This window comes from Strigops habroptila, chromosome Z (genome assembly GCF_004027225.2).
Source record: "Strigops habroptila isolate Jane chromosome Z, bStrHab1.2.pri, whole genome shotgun sequence".
Taxonomy (NCBI): Eukaryota; Metazoa; Chordata; class Aves; order Psittaciformes; family Psittacidae; genus Strigops; species Strigops habroptila.
The window spans coordinates 76685350-76697681 of NC_044302.2; the positions used below are offsets into that span (position 1 = coordinate 76685350).

A 12332-nucleotide genomic window follows, 5' to 3' on the forward strand; every position below is an offset into this window, starting at 1 on the left:
GGGGGTTTAGAACTAGGTGATCTTAAGGCCCTTTCCAAGAGAAACCATTCTATGATTTTATGATTCTATGTCGGTTCCCTAGTAGCATTGATAAATGGATAATAAAATAAATATCTGTGTCTTAACTAACTGTCTTTTGTGAAGGATTCTGGGCTCTAGATCAATATATTCTGGGACAGTCAGAGCTTGTAAAAAAAGAAGGTTTTTCAGTGATACTGACCCGAGCCTGTTGTGTATTCTTACAGATTCATCTAATGAGTCTACTTTATGAGTCTACTTTAAAAATTTTCCTTTTTTTTTTTTTTGAATCAAAATGAATAATGGTAAAAAACGTATTTAAGAGTTTCCTCCACCATTGGATGGTGAATGTGCTATTTTTCTTTTTTGGTGGGTGGGAAGAGTGGCTGGGAGCTTTCAGAGAACTCTTTCTCGAACCTTACTCATAACTCATGGTTGGTGATGGGTGCTAACTTTCATTTCTATTCTGATACACTTTCTGGCATGAAGTTACATTCTGCTATGGCAGGAGCTCAAGTGGGAAGTTAAGCTATTGTATAAGAAAAGGAGAGGTTAACTACACTTATATTGGGGGCAGTTTTTGCTTTGGAAAACAGTGGCAGGCTTTGTGGTTTAATCTTTTGGAGTCCTGCCTGTTACCACCTTCTGACGTACGTTGTTGGGCTGAGAAGAATGGGTGCTCAGTGGTGCATGAAAGTCCAACGTGTCAGTTGTAGCTATACATAATACCACTGTCTCACATGCAGGCAAGGCTGTTAATGCTTAACACGATATTGTATTCTCTAAGGGAAAAAGCTGAATACTGGTAACTTCATCCATTTTGAATGTTCATACGCATTCCTTTGAAAAATACTGAAATTAAGAACAAGGTAATACCTAGACAGAAGGCTCAAACTAACAATAACTGCAGAGCAAAATGCTACAGAAATTAGGCTCCAGGATTCCTGTGTCACAGGGAACAAGCCTGGGAATCTGCCTACAGTTAGGGCTTTGTTCAAACTTTGTGCCTTGAAGAGCAATTACTTTAACTTGCCTACACCTGGGGTAACTGGTACCAGAAACACAGAGAATCTGCCATTTTGGAGATTGGTAACTTGCAAATAATCCTCCATACGCATGAGGGGAACAATATTTTAAGGCTTCAAAGACTCTTTTCCTCAAGTACATGCATCTGTGGGTGGACATAGGTATTGTTCAGTTGCTTAACAACCTTCTGTGGCTAATGGTCTGAAGTGAAACAAATCAGTAATGTGCAGGAGAAGTGTATTGAAATTTATCAAGACACAAAAAGTATTAAGGTAATTCAACTCCTAGGAAATATTGGCAACAAAGCAGCCACAGCCAATATCTGCTGGCTCTCTTGCAGTAGCTTTAAATTATGATATGTTCTCATATCTTCTGAAAATGTCATGGTTCACATGGTAGCAGTGTTTTTTCCTGCAAAAGGAAGGCTATGGTTCTGGAAAACAATTTTAAATCTGCGATGCAAAAAAGTTCTCTTGTCTAAAGAAGTAACTTTTTTCCCAACCAAATAGATTAAAATATTATTGAATATGTGTCACAAGACCTTTAATACAAGTTCTGTATCACATTCATATGAGTAAGCAAATTTTGGCCAGGAAAAAAAATAGCTTTCCGTAGTCTTGAGCAAAATACAAGTCCTTCTGTGTAACCAAGGTACACTGTTGGGGCAAGAGGGGAAAGGAAATGTTGTTTCTTGTTTCCTTATTTAAAACCTTACAATTTTTAACAGGCAAATAAAACAAAATTGGGAGTTTGGAAAATATGTTCATAAAAGATACACTTCAAAGCAACTATATTAATGCTGCTACTCATATGTCTGCCTGCCTTTGAGAGTCTTTCATGGTTCTGTTTGATTGCTCATTCTTGCATGTAAAATGCCATCCTGTTAAGAAACAGACTGGGAAAAAATATCTGTATTACTTTTCTTTAGCAGGCTTCAGCAACAGAAGTACAAATTGGGCCCATGAGACTGACACAAGATCCAATTCAGGTAAGATGCTCTTTCCATTTCTTGATACAGTCAGTTCAGTATTAATGGATGAAGAAATGAAGATTCAACCCCTGTAGTTAAGCATGATGTTTTCATTTTACTTGTTTGAGGACTGTGAGATGGGTAATTGGTGTTTTGGTTTATCTGATTGCTTCAGAAGAGATGTACAAGTAAATTAACTTGGTAAACAAGGTGCTTAAATTTCCATTAACATCAAATCATTCCTTTTATAAGTCCTGTCAATAGGAGTGTGTGTGTATGTGCATTAGCAGGGGAAAGAGCTGCCTCTCTGTATCTAAAATCTGTTCAGTTCTGATGTACCAAAGCAGAGAGCTCCATTATAAAATTTAAGTACCCTTTGAGTTTTGCTGGGTTTTGCACAACAAAACAGAGAACTGCTTTTACAGGTCACCAATCCAAGAAATCTCACCGTCTCCAACAATACAGTTTGAACTTCAGCTTAAGGAGCACAGCTCTCACCCTCGCTTACTTCTGTACGTTTTGTTCCTGTGCCAGTAAACAGATGCCAAGCGTTTGGTTTTTTTTCTTTTTAATTTAGCCTATAGTGGGTGTTAGAGCTCTCAGATGTCAGGAAATTAAATAATCTTAGTCTTTAACATTGCTCTAGTGACACAGCATTCATTTGAATTAACTTTTTGGGTCACAGAAACATTTAGTCACCAGTCACCTTTTGGTGGGTTGGCTTCTTTTTCCCTGTATCTGGCTATGAGAGGAAAAACCTACAAGTGGAAGGAATGCTATGCCCAAGGAAAATAAATCATGTGTATATGCATCATAAAGCTTTACATTTTTATTTCTGTATTAAGCATTCAGTCTTAATGATGACTTGATCTGATGAAACTGTTTATATCATAAGATAACTGTGGAACAGTGGCTTTAGCAGCAGACCAGTCTTTGGTTTTGCAAGGAATTTCAACATAAAAGTGTGGAACTCTTCACAGAAAAATATTCTGTAGACTGTGATCATCTTTAGAAAGAATGTCAAGCAGATGTTTAACAAACACAAATACACTCAGTGCTTATGTCAGAATTTTACTTTATGGAAACTGGATTTGCCAAAGTGCCAGTCTTAGCTGTTTTAATTGAAGATTTTCCATATAAGAAAGGAAAATGGGGTTTTTGTTCTTTCTAAATGTTTGACATTTTTCTTGGTATCTCGTCAGGTGTGGATGTTATTTTGTCCCTAGATTTCACAAGCAAGAATCTATGGTGCTGCCATAGAAGACCTTAAGCAAAGCAGAAAGCAGACCTGAAGTAAAACCATTAACTGACAAGTTTTCCATAAAGACACTGCCATATGCTAACTTATTTACGGTAAAGGGAAAACAATTTATGTAAACTCACCTCCTTTGTTTGTGGAACAAGCCACATTACCTCAGCTAATTTGACAAGTACTGCACACACCTATGCATTTAAAAAATGTGTATTAATATTTATTCCATCTAGACAGTGGGATTATGTGTTTGCAATGCAAACAGCTACTGAATATCACATTTTAAATGTCTGTTTGCGGGTGCTTAATCATGTTCACAATTGTCTGATAAGTCTATTTATTTTGTTAAAACAATTGCCACCAGGGCTTTTCTTAGCAATGTTAATTTTATTCTGGTGCATGTTTCATGCTGTTATGGGACACCTGTGCCAACCCCAAAATGGCCCATGTTTTTTGTCTAAGAGGTGACCTTACTTGTGACTGTGACCTGCCATAAACCTTTTAATAGATTCCTCACTGGACTTCATGTCCATCTGTGTTGGAGGACAAATCTGGTTTGGTTTGTACTAGATTGTGACCCAGGTGCTGCTAGCCTTAAGGGGCAAGGAGAAAAGTCCAAAGCAAACCCACCAGCTCTGACACTCCAAATATCCTCCTCACATGCTGCTTGCACATTTGCCCTGATATTGTACCAAGACTTGCAAATAGGCAACGTGAGGTTCTGAGACCTTAGAAATGGCCATGGTAAAAGTACATATAAATGCACTTTCTCCAGCGGACACAGGAGAAAAGTGGTTTTTATAAAAGTTTAGTGCACATGAAAACCCTGTCTTATCCTTATTATTTACCAAGGTTTGGATGTGTCCTTGCCTCCCCTTTCCACCGTTATATATTGCATTTTCTCACTTCTTAGGACATTCATTAGCCATCATCTCTTTCACAGCATTGACATCAAGCTTCATTTCTGTTCTGATGATGGTCATCTTCCCTGCTCAGCCGCAAAGGAAGCATAATGATGCACAGCATTTTACTGTCTCCCCATGCCAATTTTCGGTGTAACAAGAGCTCTTCCCTAGCTTAAGTCAGAGCCACTATGTGTTTTCCACCTTAAAACTCTCTTGCTGGGATACAATAACATAAAAATAATTAAGTATCTTTATTTTCACTTCTTAAGTTGCTGTTTGTAATTTTCTCAGTTTTGTTTTGGTACCCTGTGTGGCTGTACTCAGCTGGTGTCTCTTGTTTTATTTTGAGCTCTTTAAAGCAAATCTCTGTCCCTTTTCTGTATTTGTATGATAAACTGGGAACAAGACATGCAATACTTGAGCAAAGCAAATACTTAGAAAGATGGTGAAAACTCCAGTAAATCACAAAAAAATGTAAAGACCTCCACAGGAGAAGTCCAGAGCTCCTAAACAAGGGCAACACTGAGTAGAGTGATCTTTTTACAGTTTTACAGTTTACTGACAAATTACACACACGCCCACAGAAAAAAAAAACCTACATGGGGAGTTTTGCCAAGAAACACAGATTGAATTCAAGCTTTTCCTTGCGGTATTGTTTATATGTATTGTTATATTTTTATCTTGACTTTGAGAACATATCCTGCAATATACTTATAGTTATAGTAAGCTCCATGCAAATGTTAATGAGAAAGCATGGTAGTAATACTTTAAAAAACCTTCAAAAGTTAATATTCTTAGAAGGATTCACACACTGATAATTAGCTACCAGTGGAAGATTAGGTGGTTTAACTAAACTCCATTATTTTACAGCTGGTAAATGATCACATTTTGCAATCCTTTCAATATTCCCAGTTTGGAAATAGAGAAGGAAGATATCAAAATATGTGCCCTAAAAAATCAGTTTTCTGAGCCATATTGTACTGATCAAAATACGAGCAAAATAAAATTAATGCCAGTTGGAACCAAACAGGAGAAATTAAGGACTTTCCTGAGTATCTGCAGACCTTTGATGGCTGGAAAAAAATCAGGGATTGATTAGGTAGCATGACAACAGTTACCTTGGGTGTTAAGTGCCAGTAACCCAAATCTGCTTACTGTTAACTGTAATTAAAAATACGCTCTCTAATAAATTGAAATTCTTGTTTCTTAATATTTATGGAAGTTCCAAGCATATAATTTTCTTTCCCTGCTTAATGAAACCTTGACTGGTTGTCCTGCCAGAATAACATTAATTGATTTGTTTATTGTTTAGAAGTTAACAATCCAGACAGGTCAAGATACGAGGAAAATTGTGGCCACCTTTTCTAGCTTCTAGACTGATGGTGTTGAATTTCATGTGGTGACACCACAGCTTCATAGAGAAGCACAGATGGAAGGTTATTGACATTTCCTATGGGCACTTGGGGCAAAATTTTGCATATTTTGCTCAGACAGTTTTTTTTTCAGGGAAATCAGGGGATTACTTTTATCTGTGAAATGAACAGGATATTGCTTCATACACAGATTATTCTCTGCCCATTGCCTTTCTGTGCAGTTTTGAGGCCTTCTTTTTCACAGCATATTTGCACTAAATTAACTTTTTACTTCATCTGTCACACAGGGTGGCATGGTTAGTGATTGGTTGCTATGACAAATATGTGCAAATTGTGAAGGGGTTGTCTATATGACTTGTGTTCCTAGCTATATAATTTGAATGCTTGATAATACATGTATTATAGGGCAAGGATGAAAAATCTATTCTCTCTTAAAAACACTCATTTTTTCACACAAGCAACACACAAATAAAGCTGTTTTCAACCTGTATTCTGTTATTCTGTATGTCAGTTAGCAAACAGACCTTCTACAGCATCAATTTGATTTTTTGAACAGCTCCTTTGCACACATTCTGCCTGATCTTGTGTGAGCAGTTCCTTAAGTGTTCAGTTGAGGTTGTTGAAACTACCTCATATATTTACATAATTAGAGATAGTTTATTGGGTAAAAATTGTTACATCTGAAAGAAGAGGGGTTTTCCCCTACTCAGCCCTGCTCATTCCTACTTGTCTGTTTTTCTCTTCAGTTTTGAAAGAACATTGGTTAACTCCATTTTGTTGTACATCAAAGAAGAAATAATGAATAAAACTGTGTTATGTTAATTGTCCCTGAAGAGGGATAATTAAGGCAGTTACATTTCAGACATTTCATTACAATTAAAAGTGTGTGTAGGTGGGATGGCCTGATGAGAGTGGTGATGATGTTGGAACACCTACCTGCCTATTCTGGGTGGCTGCTGATTGACTTGGAATGCCAGATAGAAAAGACTCATCATCTGGCAGCTGGTTTTGTCCTAAATATCAGTCCTATGCAATTAACTATTGATTATCTATTGACAATCTATCTATTAAGAAAGTTGTGCTATTGCATCAGCTGTTTTACAGTCTGTAGATCAATCTTCCCACCTTCAAAGTAGACTCAGTCTGTCATATAGCAGAAATGTTTGTTAAGATTTGCACCATGCAGAAAACTATTTTGTATGTATAATGCGATGCTGCTGTTTTGCACGCTTTGCAGGTTTTGCTGATCTTTGCGAAAGAAGACAGCCAGAGTGATGGTTTCTGGTGGGCTTGTGACAGAGCTGGATACAGGTGCAACATTGCACGTACTCCAGAGTCAGCACTTGAATGTTTTCTTGATAAGCACCAGGAGATAATTGTTATAGATCACAGGAACTCCAGATATTTTGATGCGGAAGATATCTGCAGGTAACCTAAAGGATCTTATGCTCTTATGGTTCTCTTGAATTTTAGAACATGCTGAACATTAAAAAAATAAATAAATAAGAAGTACAAAACCTACAGTAAAAAGAAAGTTCGAGGATTGAGGCCAGGGGACTTGCTGTAAGAGGAGAACAATACAAAAAATACACTTTGGCAAACCTGAATTGTAGAACTGTCTTTTTAGGTCATGGACTTCTATCAGAGCATAAGTGAGAGCTGTTGTGAAATTATTCCCTGCTGTCTGTGCCTGCTTCTTTCCTGGGTTACTGCTGCAGCAAAGTCTGAAGCTGTAAGGCTTCAAAGGAATGTGCATGTTTGTTCACTGGGTCAGGCGCTGCCAGCTCTTCACAGAAGTTCCCATCACTCTTCTGATTCACATGACTGTGTTAGCAGCTCTAAGGTTGCAAGCACTTAGAATTCTAAGTGATTCTTTGCTAAAATACACTGTGTCAGCTGAAGCATACCTTTTGTACCATACACCATTCTGTGCTACTCAGTCCACCCTGAGCTGAAATGTCCCATATGTATGACAGGGAGCATTTTAAAGCTCAAATACTTGTGCTGATGGAAGTTCTTCTAAAAGATCAACAAATAAAGACTGTTTATTCAGGACAGTGTGACATGATTGAAAAAGGTTATCTTTAGCCAGTGAAAGGTGAATGGAGTGTTCTTCTGATAGTTGGTCATATTTTTTTCAGTTTCTCAGTAATACGTAAAGTAATAAAATTTTGTTTATTTGGCATTTCGTAAATTATGGTCTATCATATACATCTACTATATCCTCTTTCCTTGCTTGCATGCCTCAAAAGCACTTTCCACCCTTTAAAGAAAATTTTACAGTATCTAGAAGGACTAGTAAATATGGGAGAAGATGGTGGAGATTCTTATTTAAGTATTTAATAGGTATGGAAAAGGCATTGTTTAGACTGAACTTTCCCAACCCATGCATTCAGGGCGCTCAGCCCCAGATAAGGTGAGTAAACAGGGCAAACCTTTGCTAGGTTATAAGAGTAGATTTGAAGAGCTTCTGCTCATGCCCTGTGTTTTTGGAGCTCTTGCCTCTTCACTGCACCAAGGAAATCTGAGGAATCTGGTAGGAAAATGGAAATTGATTGTCTAAGTGGGGATATGTAGATTTTGGCAGCGTAATATCCTATTGTCTAGCCTCAATGGTGTCTTTCAGTCCTGGTTTTCATTTATATTTTCTGTGAAGATACTCAAAGTAACATTGAGAAAGCATGTGGGGTAACTGAGAAATTTGTTTCCTTAGATCTATTCGTGCCACAAAACCATCAGAGCATACCGTGATACTTGCTGTGGTTCCATGCACGTAAGCATTACTCTTTTGTGAAAGATTTTTTTGTATAAGAATGTTATGTAGAATAGTTAACTAATTTGCAGACTACACCAAATTGGCTGGGAGTGTTGATCTGCTGGAGGGTAGGAGGGCTTTGCAGAGGGATCTCGACAGGCTGGATCAATGGGCTGTGGCCAATTGTATGAGGTTCAATAAGGCAAAGTGCCAGGTCCTGCACTTGGGCCACAACAACCCCATGCAATGCTCCAGGCTTGGGGAAGAGTGGCTGGAAAGCTGCTCATGGAAAAGGACCTGGGAGTGCTGATTGACAGAGCTGAACAAGAGCCAACTTGTGCCCAGGCAGGCAAGAAGGCCAACGGCATCCTGGCCTGTGTCAGAAATAGTGTGGCCAGCAGGTCCAGGGCAGTGCTCATCCCCCTGTACCGGGCACTGATGAGGCTGCACCTTGAATCCTGTGTTTAGTTCTGGGCCTTTCACTGCAAGAGAGACATTTAGGTGCTGGAGTGGGTCCAGAGAAAGGCAACGGAGCTGGTGAAGGGTTTGGAGAATAAGGCTGATGAGGAGCAGCTGAGGGAACTGGGGTGGTTTAATCTGGAGAAAAGGAGGCTCCGAGGGGACCTTAATTGCTTTATACAGCTACCGGAAAGGAAGCTGTAGCAAGGTGGATGTTGGTCTCTTCTCCCAGGTAACAAGCAATAGGACAAGAGGAAATGGCCTCAAGTTGTGCCAGGAGAGGTTTAGATTAGATCCTAGGAAAAATTTCTTCACTGAGAGGGTTATCAAGCATTGGAACAGGCTGCCCAGGGAAGTGGTGGAGTCATGATCCCTGGAGGTATTCAAAAGACATGTAGATGCGGTGCTTAGGGACATGATTTAGTGGTGGAAATGGCAGTGCTAGGTTAACAGTTGGACTCAATGATCTTAAGGACCTTTCTCAACCTAAATGATCCTATGATTCTATGATTCTGTTTTGTAGATCTGCTGACGAAGAAGAAACTTCTGTTCTTCCACTTCTTAATGCAGGCTTTGATAGGGTATGTATAAATTACATATTTAATATAGTAATCATACAGACACTTCTAATTCTTCAAATTGAAAACTATACTTTTGCTTCTGTCAAAAATTTATTTATGAGAAACCAGTGGCAATCATTGGGTATTCTTTTATTTTCAACAGTGTATCCAAGAAGCATACGAAATAGAAGAATCCATGATCTAGCTAATCCTTCCAGAATAAGCAGGAATACTGAGATTAACTTCTTGTGGTCTGTGTGGGAGGGTTTTGTTTATGACTGCATTTAAAAAAATGGTGGGTGACCCTGATCACTGTGTGCTGCATATCACAGCATGTTGACTAGTCACCCAGACATTTCTGTGTGCTTCAGACTGCTGAGGTTTCTCTTCTAAAGGGACTATAAGCCTATTCCAGCTCCCTCTGATGTGAAGAAGACTTCTTCTTTTCTTTTCATGAGGTCCGTTGTGCTGGTTTGCACCCATTCTTCTCAGGACAGTGTTAGAGGCTCTCCTGTACAGGCGCCTAAAGGGAACGTACTGTTCATACTGTTTCTCAAAACAGCTTTGGAGGAGAGAGTGGAAAGGCAGGAGTTCTCAGCTCTGAAAATCTGTGTTCAATTTCTTGCCCTTTTCCAACGTTGGTGTGCATGGCTTTAGATGGATATTAATCTTGTGTTAATATAATATAAATCAGTTGTAATATTAAAGTTAGCCATTCGTAAGGAAGGTTATGTATTGAAGCAATAGAAGCACGCCAGTTGACACTTTAGTTAGGGAGAATTGTATAGTTAGGACAATTAACTGCAGTGAGGAAAATCAAAGGAAGGGAATTAAGTCAGGCAGAATCTCATGCTGATATGCTCATACTGAGTCCAGTGTCTGAGCTAACTCATATTTAGCTTGAGTTTCTTTACAAAGCGGAATATGCACTGGAGTCACCATTTGCAGATCATCTCCAAAAAGAGGTAATAAGTCTTTCCTTGCCTGCAAGGGTACTGTGGGTGCAAAAGCGTTACAGGCAAACGCATTCATGAAGCGCTTAGATGCCCTGAAAATTGGAAAAGTTGAGGCTAAAAGGTCAGCCCCATAATGCAGTGCCTTCTTAGCGTAGTCTTCTCCCTCTCTCAAAAAAAAAAAACAAAAAAAAACCAACCAACCAACCAACCAAACAAAAAAAAAAAACTGAAACGAAAACAACCAAACTAAAACTAAAAGGGTTTAATACTTTTCAAACAAATCTTTATTTCTTCTCAAGTCTGGTATCTCATCCAAAAGCAGTGCAGGGCAATGAGTGTTGTGGACTAGATTATAACTGTAGGTGTAGTACTGAGCAGAAACACAGCAGACACTGTGCAGCTCTGAGACACATCTCAGTGACACAATGTCTGCCTAGGCAAATAAAATCTTTTTGCACCTAACAGCTGCTCTATCTATTCCTTCTAGCTGTCCCAGATGTATCAGAGAGCTTGCATAATATAGTATTTCCCTACTGGAATTATTTTTAAGCTTTTAAAACACATCTGATGTCAAATATCCTATTTTCACAGTGGGGTGGACATAGGAATTATTTCTACTTGGATGGGGATCAGTAGGGACTAAAACCATTAACACGCCTACACACACACCCCCCACACAAAGATTTTAAAATACCCTTTTTCAAATAGACAGTATTTTCAGACAATCTCTTTCTCAGCAATAAAATGCAATTTATTTTTGGAATATCCTGTCTGTTCCAATTAGAAGTTTCTGTTCACTATTTTTATTTTTAGAGTCCAACTTTTCTGGTAGCTTTATTTTGCATTATCACGATTCATTGTGTTGGCATTTTTCCTATTTTTGCTCATCATCTTGATCCTCTTCCCTAGACAAAACACTGAATGCAATTGCTCTGGTGGTGGCTTCTTCAAATGCATCTCCAACCTGATTAGGAAAGAGTCTGAGCATCTAGTCAATTCATCTGTCACCTTTTTGTAGAGTTTTGTAGACAAAACCAGACTTTTTACATCAGATTTTAATTTAAATATTCCAGAGAACTCCTTTAATCTTTTTGGGGGGATACTTTTATAAATAACCATAAATGTTTTTCATGTAGTATATGTTTTATTTGAATCTGCTATAAAATTTTCTTTTCCCTTCATGTATACTTATGTTAGAGTGATATCTTTCTATGTTTATGTTAATATGTAATATATGTTACAAACATATATTACATATTATGGAAGTCTTAAAGAAATCACTTTTAATTTCTTCTAATTAAATCAGTGATGATTAATTGCTATCCAAACCCGGATCACTACAATCACCGAAAATCTTACAGAGAGAGATTTCAGGAGTCTTTTCTATTAACTTTATACATTCCTTTGGCATTTTTCTTTACGCTGACTTATTTCTGGTTTTTTCTTCCTCCTTCTGAAGGAAATGCATTTTATTACATCTTCTGATTTTTCTCCCTATATTATCAACAGCTTCTGTGTTTGTGTATTAAAGGTGTTGTTAATGCAGCACATTTATTACAAGGATTTTTTTTTTCCTCTCAGCCTCATAAATCTTACAGTGATGACCTGCCTAAGATGAACTAATTTAAATGAATGATTTGGCTTCCTGAATGATTTTTAACTGTGATTTAAATTAGCAAACAGGGGACCTTAATGTTTGCAGTTACTCAATTACAATCTTGTTTTGTATTTTGAACTTTACTTCTTTTCCTAAACACGTTGATTCTCATTGACCAGTTACTATTAAAACTTTCTGGTTTGCAATAAAATAAATCTTTAATATTAAACTTAGAACTTACTGCTAAGCATGAAGAATGATGCATTCCTACTCGCTGATGGCTCATGAGGCTTGTGTTATGTTCTCTATATATTAGTTAAATCAAAATGCAATATATAAATGCTAAAATTTTTAAAAGAAGGTATTGTTGTCTGCCTTCTAATATTTGAGAGTCAATAGATCTCCATCTTCCTGTGCCTCATTTAGATACACAGATTAGGGAAAGGAAACATTTTGTGCAT

The 12332-nt window shown here is 37.8% G+C and overlaps 1 protein-coding gene across 10 annotated transcripts in view; it reads left to right on the forward strand.

Moving 5' to 3' along the window:
* PDE8B (phosphodiesterase 8B) overlaps positions 1–12332 on the forward strand; it is an 84499-nt gene that overhangs the window by 40483 nt on the left and 31684 nt on the right. For 7 of the 10 annotated variants that reach the window (XM_030471322.1, XM_030471325.1, XM_030471326.1 and 4 more), the window contains 4 exons: positions 1973–2032; positions 6782–6972; positions 8258–8317; positions 9282–9339. In XM_030471322.1, the coding sequence (XP_030327182.1) occupies positions 2006–2032; positions 6782–6972; positions 8258–8317; positions 9282–9339 (336 nt within the window). In that variant the 5' untranslated portion in view covers positions 1973–2005. The remainder of the gene's footprint in view (positions 1–1972; positions 2033–6781; positions 6973–8257; positions 8318–9281; positions 9340–12332) is intronic. The other 3 variants (XM_030471324.1, XM_030471321.1, XM_030471318.1) reach the window with 1 other exon arrangement.